General features: G+C 41.4%; 1 protein-coding gene across 2 annotated transcripts in view; it reads left to right on the forward strand.

Annotated features, from left to right (window-relative positions):
* Nucleotides 1-18,552, forward strand: part of LOC141198695 (uncharacterized) — an 87,279-nt gene that overhangs the window by 26,446 nt on the left and 42,281 nt on the right. The window contains exon 7 of one of the 2 annotated variants that reach the window (XM_073663101.1): nucleotides 3,604-6,002. The exons of the other annotated variant lie outside the window; for it this stretch is intronic. Within the exon in view, the coding sequence (XP_073519202.1) occupies nucleotides 3,604-5,141 (1,538 nt within the window). The 3' untranslated portion in view covers nucleotides 5,142-6,002. Of the gene's footprint in view, nucleotides 1-3,603; nucleotides 6,003-18,552 lie in introns of those variants that run through there. 2 annotated transcript variants of the gene reach the window in all.

The following is an 18,552-nucleotide window of genomic DNA, read 5'->3' on the forward strand; positions in this document are numbered from 1 at the left end:
TGTTATAGCTGCCCAGGTTGCTTTGATAATAGCCTTCACCTCGTCTGCATTTTTGGGTCGGGTGTCTCTCCTCCTCCTCTTGACAGTACCCCATAGATTCTCTATTGGGTTAAGGTCAGGCGAGTTGCTGGCCAATCAAGCACAGTGATACTGTTGTTTTTAAACCAGGTATTGGTACTTTTGGCAGTGTGGACAGGTGCCAAGTCCTGCTGGAGAATGAAATTTCCATCTCCAAAAAACTTGTCGGCAGAGGGAAGCATGAAGTGCTGTAAAATGTCCTGGTAGACGGCTACGCTGACCTACACCAGCAGATGACATGGCTCCCCAAACCATCACGGATTGTGGAAACTTCACACTAGACCTCAAGCAGCTTGGATTGTGGCCTCTCCACTCTTCCTCAAGACTCTGGGACCTTGATTTCCAAATGAAATGCAAAATTTACTTTCATCTGAAAACAACACCTTGGACCACTGAGCATCAGTCCAGGTCTTTTTCTCCTTGGCCCAGGTAAGACGCTTCTGGCGTTGTCTGTTGGTCATGACTGGCTTGACACAAGGAATGCGACACTTGTAACACATGTCCTGGATAAGTCTATGTGTGTTGACGCTCTTGAAGCAATGACTCCAGCAGAAGTCCACTTCTTGTGAATCTCCCCCCAAATTTTTGAATGGCCTTTTCTTAACAATCCTTTCAAGGCCGCAGTTAACCAGGTTGCTTGTGCACCTTTTTCTACCACACTTTTTGCTTCCACTCAACTTTCCATTAATATGCTTGGATACAGCACTCTGTGAACAGCCAGCTTCTTTAGCAATGACCTTTTGTGGCTTACCCTCCTTGTGGAGTGTGTCAATGACTGCCTTCTAGACATCTGTCAAGTCAGCAGTCTTCCTCATGATTGTAGAGCCTACTGAAACAGACTAAGGGACCTTTTTAAACGCATAGGAAGCCTTTGCAGGTGTTTTTTGTTAATTATTCTAATTTACTGAAATAATGACTTTTGTGTTTTCATCGGTTGTAAGCCATAATCATCAACAATAACAGAAATAAACACTTGAAATAGATCTCTCTGTTTGTAATGACTATATAATATGAGTTTCACTTTTTTTAAGAACTGAAATAAATTAACTTTTTGATGATATTCTAATTTATTGAGAAGCACCTGTATCTCTAAGCTGTGCGAGGCTGATAGCTGTAATATACTGTAATATTTACACCTGCATGAATGTGTTGGCATGGCTCGAGCCCTGGTATGTTGGATTCACTTCACGTCATAAATTCCATTATGTTTTCAATCCTAAGGAATTCAGATTACTGCACAATCTCTCCTGAAATGGGGGCACTAATACTTTCTCTACTCTTCTGATCAGGTTATTGTAGCTCCAATGGTCCACCATAAATAAGTGTAAGTCCGCTTTAATGTTGGAGTTCTCCCCTCATACATATGTTCTTGTTGAGGATGTAACATATTTTTTATGTATTTTTTTACAGGTTCATTCTGTACGATAGTTTGATTGTGGTGGGATCAGCCTGCCTCACTTATGTAAATCTGTAACTCCCTGGTAGTCTTCAAAAAAGGTCTCCATTACGTCTTCCCAATGCCCGAGGTCTAAATATAAGACACCTCAGCTCTGCACTATTATAAAAAGTTCATTTAAAATGTCTAATATTTCTTCTTGAAACTCATCTGATCTGCAAATATTGGCACTTAGCGATAATTTAGATTGCCAAGAACCACATGCTCTAATTACCCCCGAGAGGTTTCACCACTATTTACTCATTTTTTTTTACTAAAGAAGACTGTTCAGCTTGATTTCTTCAGTAGATGTGTTATGGTCTATAGTCACAGTTTTGCCCATCACCCCTTTAACTTCTTTAAAGGAAAGCTCTCGTCCCCTGGGAGATGTGAGACTTCTAATATGGGCATACAGGTTATAGAAAAGTAAATCTATACATACCTGTAGGGCCCATAGTAGAGGTCTGCTTGCAGTGAAATTGAGTTTTATAAAATCTGTCTTCATATGCTTGGCGTCCCCCGGACACCAAGAAATCCCCGCCTATCTCTTTAGTTAGCCCCGAAATTCCTGCCTATCTGCTTATTTAGCATGTTCCTCCCCCTCCCCTGCACGTCACAGGGCCCTGTGATGTGCGCTCTTGTCACTCACTTCCCACTCATGCGCGTTGCGACGCTCACATCGGGAGCGCTTTGTTTCCTCCCAGCCCGTTTGTCTCTGCACTGTCCCGCAGTGTTCTGGTGCACCGGGGAGGCTGCTTCGGGGAGCCTGCACACCAGAACACTGCGGAGCAGTGCAGAGACAAACGGGCCAGGAGGAAACAAAGCGCTCCTGATGTGAGCGTCGCATTGCACATGCGCAGGAAGTGAGTGACAAGAGTGCACGTCACAGGGTCCTGTAACGTGCAGAGGAGGTGGGGAACATGCTAAATAAGCAGATAGGCAGGGACTTCTTGGCGTCCGGGGGACGCCAAGCATGTGAAAACAGATTTTATAAAACTCCATTTCACTGCAAGCAGACCTCTACTATGGGCCATACAGGCATGTATAGATCTACTTTTCTATAACCTGTATGCCCATACTATAGGTCTCAAATCTCCCAGGGGGTGGCAGATTCTCTTTAACCCCTCTACATGGATCTGGACTTACACAGAGACCCCTAGCTTGGGCCACTGTGTTACCTGCTGTTCTGTTGTGTCAGATGGGAAGAATAGTCAGGTAGCCGAGTCAGAACCAGGAGGGCAGAGAAAATACAAAATCAGAAGAAACGAGTAGTCAGTAAACGGGCCGAGGTCACAACAGAAGCAAATACACAAGCCGGGAGCTGAGCACAGAGGACTGAACCAGAGGAGGACAAGGCTGTATCTGGCAGCTTCCGGTAATATACCATAAGCTTTAGTAGGGTGCGGTGCTTTCCAATTCTCTGAAGGAGGGAGCAGATTACTCCAGCTGGACAGCACACACACCCATACTGCCAGACTGGATGGTACTACAGGTCCCAGCAACCCTAATCTTAATGGCTGGACAGAGCCTGCGCCTCCAGAGCTTCTGGTTCCGACGTCTCCTCCATCACCAGCGCCGCCTGCAGGATGAATAAGGCTCCTGGTGACAGAATTAGACGTTGCAGGAGCAGATCCCAGAGAAAATGGGACACACCATTTGCAGAAACCTTGATATGACAAAATGAAAGAAAACCAGAGCAGTAGAAATCCTCATAAAGTGACTCCATCTTGGGAATTAATCTATAGGAGTAGTGACTATTTTGACTCCACAGGCACTTTCCGGAAATTAGCACGCAGTAGATGTTGGAGAGTAAAAATTGCAAAAATGACATTTTATTACCCAACACACAGTGCCCAGATAAATTAAGTGGGTTCTTCTCACTATAGTAATGCCAAATACATGAATGCTAAATGTGGTTTGGGCACTGTCTTTTAGACTGTGAACTGTAATTGACTTGGTGAATAATTCTTTTTTTTTTTTTTTTTTTTTTTTACGTAGCTTGCCATTTTTACAGACACTTTAAGTAAAAATGTTAAAAAAAATGTAAGAATATTTTATTCAAAAATAATACTTAATTTTATTCTTGGCAGATGACTGTACCTGGAGATCAGAGGGACAACTGACATCTTCAATTTTTAAATCACATGAGATTGAGATCCAACAAGATACAATTGAAGTGAATGCCATTACTCCAGATATACCATCATCCCTTCACAGCAAAGATCAATCATCTAATCCTTTGAAACAGGTCCTGTCTTCTGATTCATTAGCGACAACTAAGGAAAATCAAAGTTGCAAAATAAGCATTAAAAAACGAACTGCTCCTAAAGCAAAGAAGCCATTTTCACGTTCAGAATATAGAAATACTCTTCTTAAACAAGAAAAAAATCGCAGATCAGATCTTGCGAGGCAGAGAACTCACACAGGGGAGAAGACATTTTCATGTTTGGAATGTGGGAAATGTTTTAACCATAAATCAGTTTTGATTAATCACCAGAGAACTCACACAGGGGAGAAGCCTTTTTCCTGTTTAGAATGTGGGAAATGTTTTAACCATAAATCAGTTTTGATTAATCACCAGAGAACCCACACAGGGGAGAAGCCTTTTTCCTGTTCAGAATGTGGGAGTGGTTTTAACTACAAATCAGAGCTTGTTATACATCAGAGAATCCACACAGGGGAGACGCCTTATTCATGTTCAGAATGTGGGAAATGTTTTAACCATAAATCAGTTTTGATTAATCACCAGAGAACTCACACAGGGGAGAAGCCTTTTTCCTGTTCAGAATGTGGGAAATGTTTTAACCTAAAATCAGAGTTAGCTATACACCAGAGAACTCACACAGGGGAGAAGCCTTTTTCCTGTTCAGAATGTGGAAAATGTTTTAACCATAAATTGGTTTTGGTTAATCACCAGAGAACTCACACAGGGGAGAAGCCTTTTTCCTGTTCAGAATGTGGAAAATGTTTTAAACAGGAATCAGGGCTTTATAGACATCGGAGAACTCACACAGGGGAGAAGCCTTTTTCTTGTTCAGAATGTGGGAAATGTTTTAACCTAAAATCAGATTTAGTTATACACCAGAGAACTCACACAGGGGAGAAGCCATTTTCATGTCCAGAATGTGGGAAATATTTTAACCATAAATCGATTATGGTTAATCACCAGAGAATCCACACGGGAGAGAAGCCTTTTTCATGTCCAGAATGTGGGAAATGTTTTAACCATAAATCGGTTATGGTTAATCACCAGAGAATCCACACTGGAGAGAAGCCTTTTTCCTGTTCAGAATGTGGAAAATGTTTTAACCAGAAATCGGGGCTTTATAATCATCAGAGAACCCACACAGAGGAGAAGCCTTTTTCCTGTTCAGAATGTGGGAAATGTTTTAACTATAAATCGGTTATGGTTAATCATCAGAGAATCCACACAGGGGAGAAGCCTTTCTCATGCTCAGAATGTGGAAAATGTTTTACACACATGGCTAGTTTTATCAGACATCAGAGAACCCACACAGGGGAGAAGCCTTTTTCCTGTTCAGAATGTGGGAAATGTTTTGTGAAGAAATCATCACTTCTTAGTCACCAAAGAATTCACACAGAGGAGAAGCCTTTTTCATGTTCTTAATGTGGGAGATGTTTTACATGGAAATCAATTCTTAATAAACATCAGAGAAGCCACAGAGGGGAAAAGCCCCTTTTCATGTTCAGAATTTTGGAAATGTTTTAATCGAAAATTGTATCTTCTTAAAGGGGTTACTAAGAAAAAAAACAAAAAGTCAGCTCACCCATTGAGGAATCCAAAGCTCAGGAAACCAGCAGAATCGAGAGCAGAAAAAAATCCAGCTTCAATGACTAAAGACCTTACTGTCTGAAACGTGTCTGCTAGAAAATATTTCCCCCTCTAGGGGTTGTAACATCCATGCTGTTATCTCAGGTTTTTTATATTTACTCAATAAAGCAGTGTTTTAAGAGGATCATTGAAGCTGTATTTTCTTCTGCTCTCGATTCTTAAAGGGGTTGTCCACTACTTGGACAATGCTTTGTCATTCCTCATGTTTGGCCTCGTTAAATATGACGCCAGCGCTGATTGGGCTCAGGGCTCACATGGCGTAACAACCCGACCTGAGCCCCGGGAACGCAAGTGCTGACACCGATGGAACGGCACAAGTATGGGAGCTTTGTATAATTCTTATAATAATTTTTGTAATAAGTATATTGTTTATCCATTATGTATATATTCAGTGTGTTCATTAATAGAGATTTGAATCCTTAGTTATAGAAATATAGGTTTATCAAAAGATCATAACAGGTCTACTTTTCAGTCATGCTCTTTGCGGTCAGAAGCATCTAACATTCTGAGATACAGTGGTGTAAAACAAAGTGTTTGCCCCGTCCTGATTTCTTATTCTTTTGCATATTTGTCACACCTAAATGTTTCAGATCATAAGATGTAAATATTAGACAAAGATAACACAAGTAAACACAAAATGCAGTTTTTAAATGAAGGTATTTTATTATTAAGGGAAAAAGAAATCCAAAGCCCCAGGGCCCTGTGTGAAAAAGTGACACCACACACACACACACACACACACACACACACCCCCACACACACACACCCCCACTTAAAACCTAAATTAACTGTGGTTTATAACATCTTTGGGAACCTGAGTTAAATTTCCCTAGCCACAATCAGGCCTGATTCCTGCCACACCTGTTCTCAATCAAGAAAATACTTTAATAGGAATTGCTTGACAAAGTGAGGTAGACCAAAAGATCCTCAAAAGCTAGACATCATGCCGCGATCCAAATAAATTCAAGAACAAATGAGAAAAAAAAGTAATTGAGATCGATCAATTTGGAAAAGGTTATAAAGCCATTTCTAAAGCTTTAGGACTCCAGCGAACCACTGTGAGAACCATTATCCACAAAAGGCAAAAGCATGGAACAGTGGTCAACCTGCCCACCAAAATTACTCTAAGAGCGCAGCGGCCACTCATCCAAGAGGTCACAAAAGACCCTGCAACAACATCCAAAGAACTGCAGAGCTCACTTGCCTCAGTTAAGGTCAGTGTTCATGACTCCACCATAAGAAAGACAGTGGGCAAAAATGGCCTGCATTGCATAGTTCCAAGACTAAAACCATTGCTAAGCAATAAGAACATGCTTTTCTCAGTTTTGTCAGAAAAAATCTTGATGATCCCCCAAGACTTTTGGGAGAATACACTGTGGACTGACAGGACAAAAGTTGTACTTTTTGAAAGGTGAATGTGCCATTACATCTGGCGTAGAAGTAACACAGCATTTCAGAAAAGGAACATCATACCCACAGTAAAATATGGTGGTGGTGGTAGTGTGATGGTCTGGGGCTGTTTTGCTGCTTCAGGACCTGGAAGACTTGCTGTGGTAAATGGAACCATGAATTCTGCTGTCTACCAAAAAAATCCTGATGGAGAATGTCCAGCCATCTGTTCGTGACCTCAAGCTGAAGTGCATTTGGGTTATGCATCAGGACAATGATCCAAAACACACCAGCAAATCCACCTACCTCTGAATGACTTAAGAAAAACAAAATTAAGATTTTAGAGTGGCCTAGTCAAAGTCCTGACTTTAATCTGATTTAGATGCTGTGGCATGACCTTAAAAGGGTGGTTCATGCTCGGAAACCCTCCAATGTGGCTGAATTACAAAAATTTAGCAAAGATGAGTGGCCAAAATTCCTCCAGAGCGTTGTAAAAGACTTATTGCCAAACTGCAAACGCTTGATTCCAGTTGTTGCTGCGAAGGGTGGCTCAACCAGTTATTAGGTTTAGGGGGCTATCACTTTTGCACACAGGGTCCTGTAGGTTTGGCTTTCTTTTTCCCTAAATAATAAAGACCTTCATTTAAAAACTGCATTTTGTGGTTACTTGTGTTATCTTTGTCTAACATTTAAATTTGTTTGGTGATCTGAAACATTTAAGTGACAAACATGCAAAAGGATAGGAAATCAGGAAGGGGAAACATTTTCACACCACTGTATGTGTAGAAGCAGTAACCTTATCTTTTGAAACACAGTATGCTTAGAATATTATCTATAGTCGGCAGCGAGTATTAGTTTTAGCTGCCTGTCATATCTGATTGTGTATATTTTGCATTGCCTGTATAAGCTTGATCGGAATGAATTAGCGTCAGACAGCCTGCTGAGCATCTCACTTGTCTCCTTGTTAAACAAAATAAACAGATTTTTACTCCGGACTTCAGGATGATCTCGTATCTCACTTGGTAGAAAGTGAAATATTTCTGTCAATAATTGTTTTTATTTTAACAGGATCAAACATGTGGAATGTTTGTCCACTACTTGGACAACCCCTTTAAACATCAAAATTCCCACAGCGGGAGAAGTCATTCTCATACCAAGAGTGTGAAAAATGAAAAATTAATTACTGGAAAATCAATTTTGTTGACCATCAAAAATAACTCCGATGGGGAGAAACTATATATGTTATTAACAAATTATACAAAAACATATAACATAATTAACCCCTTAATGACCACCAATACTTCTTTACTGACCTGAGATATAAGAGACTAGCGTCCTCCAACCGGTGACAATCGAGCTGTACACTATAGCTGACAACTTGCTGCATTGGCCACAATCAGTGTTGGAACAGACCATGACTGTTTAACTCCTTAGATGCTGCTGTCAATAGTAACTACAGCAATTAGATGATTAAAGGGAAGGTGGCATAAAAAATGTAAACAATTAAAAAAATGTAAAGTATTAATGTTTTGATTTTTTTTAAATATCATTTGTTTTTAATGAAGTAAAATATGAAAAATTTAACAAGGTTTGGTATTTCCACTTTTAAACACTAGGGGGAAGAGCTGCTGAAATTTGCCATGAAAACCTAGTGTACAACTAGCTCACATTACGACTGCAGTAAATGTGGGCTGGATCTGCTCTCATGTGTGTGATGTCGCTCCTCTCCTCCCCTTCTGGGTGTTTGTAACAGGATAAGAGAGGATGAAGTTTAGGATCACAGTGTGGAGCCATTTTGTTGGTGACTCCCAGTGATACTGACAAGTACAGTGTCACCGAGGACGGCCGGCAGCGCCACTTCTGTTAGTGCTGCTCTCTGTATCATAAGCTGGGGTTAGATACTGTCGTGGTAGCCCTTCCAAGAATTTGGATTGAGATAATTATCTCCCAAATCTTCAATTTTTTGTTCAAATTAAATAAATAAATACGATGCATCGGAGAAATAAAATAACACACAGCCAGTGTCTGAGTGTATAATTCTTGTCTGCCCTCAGAACCCAAGCAACAAGTACTTTATTACACCCCCAGAAGACAGGGGTGGCTAACATTACCTAAGAAAGAAAGTATTTTAATTGGAAATAACAGTCGTCCTTGAAAGCAGCTCCGTCTAATTTACTATACTTTTAAAAACTAAGGAAAGCTTAACACGAAGACAGCTCTATATTTCATACAATGCCGTGTTATCGCTTTTATGAGTAACACTTATAAGGCTAATATTAAATTAGCAAAAATATATAGGTAGATTTAATTGTCTAAAATAATAAAGCAAAGTATAAATATTTACCATAACAATACGCGGAGTGTTACACACACTGGGATTATTCACAGCACATGATACACTACACTGAGCCCTATATCTAGATATGTGTAGTGTATCACATGATGGGATTAGATACACCAGTCCGGGGTGTATCGCACACGACGGGATTAGATACATCGGTCCAGGGAATATAGCACACTATGACGGGATTAGATACACCGGTCTGGGGAGTATCGCACATTTTGTTGGTGACCGCAAGAGATACTGACAAGCACAGTGTCACTGAGGATGACCGGCAGACCTGATCCTGATAGATGGTGCTGCTCGCTGCATCATAAACTGGGGTTAGATATGTGGACTGTATCACATGCACGATTAGATACGCTTAGAGTAACACATGCTGCTATTAGATACAGGACTAAGTGTAGTGTATCACATTATGGGATTAGATATTGAGCTCAGCAGAGTGTATCACACAGGATGGGATTACATACACAGTTTCTAATGTATGTATGTTACACCACTGCTCCCATAGAAGTGAACAGAGCGGGGTCAGACATTACACCACTGCTTCCATAGAGGTGAACAGAGCGGGGTCAGACATTACACCACTGCTTCCATAGAAGTGAACAGAGCGGGGTCAGGCATTACACCACTGCTTCCATAGAAGTGGACGGAGCGGGGTCACACATTACACCACTGCTCCCATAGAAGTGGATGGAGCGAGGTCAGACATTACACCACTGCTTCCATAGAATTGAACAGAGCGGGGTCAGGCATTACACCACTGCTTCCATAGAATTGAACAGAGCGGGGTCAGGCATTACACCACTGCTTCCATAGAAGTGTACAGAGCGGGGTCAGACATTACACCACTGCTTCCATAGAAGTGGACAGAGCAGGGTCAGGCAAAAAAAACAAACTTGTTGTCCAAGTCTCAGGAATTCCACATATTCACAAGGATCAGACGGAATCTACAGGACGGTGAGGAGTGTGTCTCCCAGCATACAACCACTTGGAGATCTGCGGAACACAGAAAAGCCACAAAGGACCATCCATTGACGATTGGATCAATCCAGGAGAGGAAAAGCCATTCCATAGGTGAGAAATGGATGTTATTCATGACTATCCTAAGAAAAGTGACATACAGTTTAAGTTTGTTCATAGTCATACAGATGCACAATTATGGTCTATTTGTATAGCCAGTGTGAAGCAGAGAATCTTAGTATTGATAAAAGGTGCATATGGTCTGTGTGTACAATAAGGCTGTGTGCCCACGATGTGTTTTTTAAACGTTTCCGCAGCGACAAAAACGCTGCAGAAACGCTTAAAAAAACGCATGGTAGAAGGTCTGCCATGTTCCCCAATGATAATCTGCATGTGCTGTGCACATGCCGCGGAAATTTCCGCTGCGGATTATCATTGCGGAAAAAAATGCAGCACTACCAATTATTTTGCGGAAGTACTGCGTTTTCACCGCCATTGACTTGCATTGAAACGCATGGAATCCGCATCACTGGATCTGTACATGCACATTCCACGCGTTCCAATATGCGGATGGTACCCGGGTGTGGAGGACAGGAGACTCTCCTCCGGACCCAGGTACCATAGTACCTGTAAAAAAAGAATAAAATAAATGTTATATTTACCTTCTGATGGCCCCCGCTGCGCTCGTCCTCCCATTCAGCTCGCAGTGAACTGTAGGACCTGGGCTGTCGTCATAATCATGTGACAGCAGGTCCTTCAGCGCAGTGTACTGCGATCTGCCGGCAGCCAGGACCGAGCGAAGCAAGACTCCGGGGGCCATCGGAAGGTACTGTAAGTATAGATTTTATTTTTTTATTTTTAACCATTCTTTAAGGTCACACTATATAAAGAATAAAGGTTTGCATGGATTTATATAGTGTGACCAAGTTGACAAGCACTTTCCAAGTGATGCTAAAAACGCTTGGAAAGCACTTGTCAACCCGCATGCGGAAATGCATGTGAAGAACGCTTCACATCCGCATGTCCCTGGCAGGAAAATGCATGTATAATCCGCATGTACAATCCACATGTAAAATCCGCATGTACAATCAACATGTAAAATCCGCATGTACAATCCGCTTGCGTTTTTTCTGCCAGGGAGATGCAGAAACGCTCAGGAAAAATCCGGAGCATTTCTGCATCGTGGGCACATAGCCTAATTTAGTCTTTGAAAAAACTGACACACAGAAAGCATGGATTATCACACAAGACATCAGTCATACTGACAAACAGGTGGACACACAAGAGACCAGTCATACTGAGACACAGGACACTGATGGGGATTACTTTGATTATCCAAATTGCTTGATTTTGGCAGAACATATTGAACAATTGGATCAAATTTATACTCGGACAGAGTTATTGTCCAAAATACACCAAGACATAAAAAAGGTTTCTGTAAATACAAGATTAAATAGTAAAAGTGAAGAAAGTGCCTCCACATCATTTTTACCAGACACACAAGATCCAGATATTTCAGTAGAAAGTTTACAGGGAAATGAATTAGAAAGAAAAAAATTACATGACAGAGCAGCACGGATCAATTAATGAAAATTGTAAAAGACATTCCAAATTACAATGAGAAGATGGATGCTTTTGATAATGCTGACATTTTTGAATCCAATACAGATAAATTCAATCTTAGGCTGCGTTCACACATTGCGTATTTTCGCGTGCTTTTTTGCACGCTCTTTTTGAAAATACGCAATGTGCCTTGTGTCTGCCAGCAAAGTGAATGGGAAATTCACTTTGCCGTTCAGACACTGTGTGATTTTACGCAGCGAGAAAGCGCAGCTGCGTAAAGAATTGGCAAGTCAATTCTTTACGCAGCTGCGTCCCGCGCTTTCTCTCTATTGTGCCCATTATAAGCGATGGAATTACGCAGCGGTGTTCACACACTGCGTAATTCCATCGCTTTTTTACGGAGGCGCAGGATGGATACTCACCTACCCGATGTCAGGGGAGAGGCGTCCGGTCCGCTCCAATCCCGCGCTTCCAGCATCTGCCGGTGAGCCGATCAGCTGTTAGCTAACCGGCTTGTAACCGGACGGTCAGCTGATTACAAGCCGGTCACGTGACCGTCTGCTGATCGCTTCACGGCAGATGCTGCAAGCGCGGGACGGAGCAGACGCATCTCTCATCCATCGGGTAGGTGAGTACCCATAGTCTATACATACACTGCTAGGGACACACACGACACATAGACACACAGGACACATAGACACAGACAGTACACACACGACACACAGACACAGACAGTACACATGTCACCCTTCATTTTCACACTGCGTTTTTTGCTGCGCTTTTTTATGCAGTGTGTGAATGGAGGTGCTTTTTTTACCTGCTTAAAAAAACGCAGGTAAAAAAAGCAGGAAAATACGCAAAGTAAAAAAACGCAGGGAAATACGCAATGTGTGAACGCAGCCTTAATAACGAACAAAAAAACAAGACATTCAGAGTATGGTTACCCTCACATATGGCAAAAAGATTACAGACCACACCCAGACTAAATGATGATAATGAACTGACACATACTACAAAAGAAGACAGACTTAGACAATTGCTATTATTTACCACAGGAGACTCTCCCTCAGTTGACATTTTGCGTCATTTGAGTGCGAGTATCCATGATGACCTCTTTGCATTTTTGGTCAAATTTGAACAGGCCTATAGAATGGTGATGCCTGATGTGGGGCCTAATGAGGAACCAACATCCATGATCAAATTGTATGTAACAAAATTCAAGTACCTAGATCCTGTTTCAGTGCAATTGACTAGTGTTCAGACATCATTGCAGGAGGCAACGACTTTTATCGACAAAATTAGGAGATCCATGAAGCAGAATCAGGTCAAGGCAAAAATAGCTGTAGTTCATGAGGAAAAAGATAGACAGCTGACATCAGAGAAAACTCAACCAAAACCTAAACCCACATTAACATCTAGGAACTGAGATTACACTGAACATAGAGGTAAAAATATCACACAGAGGAGCAATATTAATTGTTATTTTTGTTGTATACCTGGACAATTTGGCTGCGTGCCCACGTTGCGGATTACAAACGTTTTTGATGCGGAATTTCCGCAGCGGAAGCGCTTGTAAAACGCTTGGTAATCCGCACTCCATGGTCCCCAATGGGATTCTACAAGTTCTATGCACATGCTGCGGATTTTTCCGCAGCGTTTATGCTGCGTTCAAAAATCCGCAGCATGTCAATTAATTTTGCGTTTCCGCAAGCGGAATTGCCTTTGTCCAATGCATAAAAAACGCAAGGCAATTCCGCATGTGGAAAACGCGCGATAAACGCGAGAAAAACGCGCGATAAACGCGTGCGGAATTCCGCATGCATTTTTCCGGGAGAGGACTTGCAGAAATGAAGCAGAAATTTTCTGCTTCATTTCTGCAACATGGGCACATAGCCTTAAAGTGGCAATGCAGAAAATTTTTTAAAGCAGAATCAGAGGCAGGTACACTGGGAACAGGTAAGCTTGGAAGGGAAAACTGACTTATTCTAAAATCATCCATCAAACCTTCCACCCCTCCATTCATTTCTCTCACATACGCTGACAACACACAGACACAGTCACCATAAGCTCCATTAATCAGACAGATCAGAGAAATGACAGTGAAAGAGTCAGATTCCAGGGACACTGGTCTGCACCCCTTTCATTGGAATTTGTGACTCGAGTTACATTGGATGACTGTGGAAGTCCATTTCTCAATGTGATTTTGGCAGAACAAAGTGCTGTGTTTCTTATTGATACAGGGGCACAATTAAGTGTTACTAACCTTGATTTGATGGTAAAACCAGAATCTCCAAGTTGTAATATTATCGGATTCAGCGGAAAAGGAAAAACTAAAGCAAAGCTCGTTCCCAATGTTATGTTGGAAATACCAGGTTCTTTCAAAACAGGAATTGACATTTGGCATTGTCGTGATTCTGAGAATATACTTGGCACAGATTTTATGCAGAGATTCGGATGGGTAATTGATCTAGGGAATCAAGTGATCTGGAAAGATTCTAATGGATGTAAACCTGTATTCATTGACCCTAGTGAATATAGCCTTGTTGGAAGTATTTGCATGAATGATGTTGTGTCATCAGATCATTTATGGCCTGAAACTGGTGGTGATGAGGTACTGACTGAAATTGTACAATGTTTCCCTTCTCTTTGGGCTCAGTTCAGAAATGAGGCGGGTACAATGAAGGATGTAATTGTGAATGTAGAAGGACGTGATCCTCCTCCACAGCGTCAGTATAAATTGCCTCCAGATTCAATTGGTTCTATGTCTAAGATCATACAGGAATTGTTAGCTCAAGGTGTCATAACTAAGGCTAACTCTGTAAGTAACAATCCTTTATGGTGTATTGAAATCTGATAATATTGGATTTGCGGATGTTTACTAAACATACTCCCAATGTTACATCCATTGTTGCCGATACTCATGACATGATGGCAAAGCTAAATGCAAAGGCAAAATATTTCTCTGTACTAGACATCAGTAATGTTTTTTTTCAGTATACCTCTTGAAAGGATCTGTCAGTACAGATTTGCATTTACTTTCTTGGATGAACAATATCTGTTTTGCAGGTTACCTCTAGGAGCACATTTGTCACCTAGTGTTTTTCATCAGGCGTTGGTAAAGGTATTATCCAGATTTTCTAGGCCTGATTGCATACTGCTATATGTGGATGATATTCTGTTGTCTGCTGAGGATAAGGAGTCACATGTTTCTCTTTTGGCAGAATTGTTTGAACTGTTGTATGATGCAGGGTTGAAATTGAACACTAAAAAGGTCAAATTGATGCAGACTGAGGTCAGGTTTCTGGGAGTATTGTTGAGCCCAGGAAATAGACAGCCATGGCAGGAAAGAATAGAGGCAATCGCTTCTCTCCCAATCCCAACCACACACAAGGCATTGTGACATTTTTTGGGTCTTGTAAACTATTCTAGGAATTTCATTGAGGATTTTGCTGATAAGGCCAGGCCTTTGTACGATCTTTTGAAAGGTGAAAATAATGATTATTTTGGTCCTTGGGTGTTGAACAACAAACCTCATTTGAACAAATGAAAATGAATTTACAGAATGCACCTGCTTTGTCCACAGTAGATTCTTCAGCTCCATTTGCTCTACAAGTTCACCCATCAGAGACAGTGGTGTCTGCTGTTCTGTTACAATTGTAGGGAGAAGAGTGGAGAATTTTGGGCTATTTTTCTAAGCTTCTCTCACCTGTTGAAAGAGTTTTTGAAACTTGTGCCAGACACTTGGTAGGTGTCTACTTTGCAGTCAAAGCAACTGAACACATTGTTGGTTTCAACAAAATCATTCTGCAAACTCCTCATTCTACACTAAAACTTCTCTTTGAGAAAAATATCCCCGGTGTGTCACATCAGAGATTTGCCCATTGGTTACTGTCATTGTCTCCCAATCAAATTGAGGTAGATTATAAGGCCAAATATGTTCTTCCTCAGTTGATGCAATATGAAGGGCAAACTCATGATTGTCTCCAGTCTTTTCAGGATCCGATTCCATCACTTTTCAGACGGAAGGCAGAGGTAACAGATGAAGCAGTCTTTGTAGATGGTTCCAGATTCTATTCAGATGGGCACTATTATACAGGATATGCCATTTTTTATCCCACAAGAGGACAGGTGGTAAAGCACAAGTTACCGAGTCATTTTTCAGCTCAGAGGGCATAGCTAGAAGCAGTAAAAATGGTGCTAAAGCTGAATGAGGCTGACGATCAGTGTCCCATTGTAATCTACAGTGATAGCTCCTATGTTGTGAGTTCACTGACAGATTACCTGCCAGTTTGGGAAAAAAGGATATGTAGATTCTTCTAGCAAGACTCTTGTACATAGTGACACACTGAAAACAATTTTTGAGATAGCTTCAAAAACCCCTAATGGTTTTGCTATTGTCAAAGTTCCTGCCCATAAAAAGTCTGATGATAAATTATCTGTTGGAAATGCAACCACAGATATATTAGCCAAAGTTTTCCCTGACAGGAGAAGTGTTTGAGCCTGAACCTCTCGAGGTTTCAGCAGTTCAAAGAACAGACAGGCATATCCCTTCTTTTGCGGAAGAACAAGAAAAAGATACAACTCTTGTTGCTTCCTGGGATTTGTGTCATGACTTAAATGGGGACTTGCGTCCTGTTGTACCAAAACATCTACAGGATGAGTTCACGAGATATAATCATGACAGCTTGGGTCATTTGGGCCAACAGAAATTGTTAGGCATTCTCAAAGAGGATTTTACTGGGAAAAGATGGAAGAGACTGTACGAAATATTGTTCAATCATGCCTCATTTGTGCCCAAATTAATCCAAGACAAAAAGGACAGAAACCGCCACTACTCCGAACCCCACCTGCAGATGGTCCATGGTCTATGTTACAAATAGACTATATTGGTTCATTACCATCAGGTAAAAATGGTCTCAGGTATGCTTTGGTTGTAGTAATGTTTAATCATGTTAATTAGTTAATCATGTCTTTTGTACTTGGGGGATCCCAAGAATAATTATCTCTGATCGAGGAAGTCACTTCACAGGAAAAATCATGCCAGTAGTTTGTACTATTCTAGGGGTACAATAGTTTCATGTACCTTACCATCGACAGTCAGCTGGTATTGTGGAAAGGATAAATAGAACAATAAAATCCAGAATTGTCAAAATGTTATTGGACAAAGGTAATACTTGGGTGGATGCAGTACCTTTTGTACTGTTGAGTGTTAGAGGAACAACTTCCTCCACAAGTCCGTTTACTCCTTTTGAACTAATGACAGGAAGAAAAATGCCATTGATTTTCCCACATGAACCATTTTTGTCCACACCTCAAAAAGATACTGTTCCAAGGTCCAAGTGGTTGCAATTGTTGTAGGAAAAGTTGAAAACCATTCTTCTACATCCTGCATCAAGAATGCAGAGGATGGAGCCACCATGTGAATCTAAATTCAAAAAAGGGGCTCTAGTCATGATAAAAACTTTCAGGAAGAGTGGACCTTGGGAAAGTAACTGGGAAGGTCCCTTTAAAATAATCGACACCATGGGACGAGTTATGATCCTAGTGCAACCAGCATCCAACGTGGTTAAAAATACCCGCAGACAACAAAAATTGTGGGTATATGTTGATCAATGCAAATTGTATATTGCAAAATAACGATATTGCATTTCTTTTAGGAAGAAATGGATTCCAATAAGAGCTGGAATGCGGAATACCATGTCCTTGATGGAAGAGATTCAACCCCAATCCTTCAAGAAAAGAAGAAGTTTCCCAGGAAAAGCTACTATCTGATGGGAACCACATTTCTGCTACTTTATACTATTTCAATTGTGATCTATGCAGAAGACATTTTATATCATGGAACAAATACTAGTGAAGTGAATGGACATATCAAAGGAACTTTACATTCACGGAAACCAAGAGGATCAAGTCTACAAAATCTAATAGATGAAGACATACCGGACGATTCAGTAGATATTACTGGAAACATTTGCATGGGTTATGGTGTAAAATGCTGTATTGAGCTACACTTCATACATGACAATGACATAATATTACATGCTGCCACAGGACCTAAGTCTAAGTTTACACAGTTACAAGGAGATTATATACATAATAATAAGACAGGCACATGGGAATGTAATCCTACAGATGTGTTACACTGGAATATAGAGATAAGAGGTGAAGAGAAAGCTGTGTGGTCGGGTGATATTACTAATGATATGATCACAAAAGGGACAGTTAGAACATCCGAAACAGAGATTGTGTTAAAGACACAACTTTTGGGGAATTTTTTTTATCCTTCATTACTTTCTATTACAGAAGAAGATGAAGATTGGGTAAATACATGGAATTTCCCGATAACTAGAGGATCAGTACAAGTACAGGTATATGTAGTTTTTACAGTAACAAATACTATCACTCCAGAAGTAAGGGTTGCACCACAAGCAGTACATAGTCAAGAAAATATGTCTCCTCTTTTATTGAAATGCAACACAAAGTTAGAGTTACCTCCCGAGTCTTTGTTAATGCAGCATCGGCGTCTCTGCCCCTGCCAGGCAGAGACGCCGTCCCTCTCACCGCCGCGCTCTCCGCCCGGCGTCCTCTGGCGCTCCTCTTCCTGCAGCTGCCGGCACGCGCAGCTTCCCCCTGTGGGCACTGTGCTTAGGGCGCGCTCCCTCCCTCTTAAAGGGGCCGCGCGCGCCGTCCTAAGGAGTCCCCGGCTAATAGCAGGCGGTCCTCCCATATATAAGGCACCTCCTCCAAAATGGAGGTGCCCGAGCAAAGTTGTAGCTTAGAGTACTCACCTCTGCTTCAGCCCTCAGGTTCCGCTGCTAGCCTGACTACTAATCCTGTCCGCCAGCCTGACTTCACTCCAGCCCGACAGTCTGTCTTCCGCTCAGTCCGCCAGTCTGTCTATGGGCTCTGCCCGCCTGCTTACCTGGA

This window comes from Phyllobates terribilis, unplaced genomic scaffold (genome assembly GCF_046119375.1).
Source record: "Phyllobates terribilis strain yellow unplaced genomic scaffold, ASM4611937v1 Scaffold_99__1_contigs__length_5935540, whole genome shotgun sequence".
Classification (NCBI taxonomy): Eukaryota; Metazoa; Chordata; class Amphibia; order Anura; family Dendrobatidae; genus Phyllobates; species Phyllobates terribilis.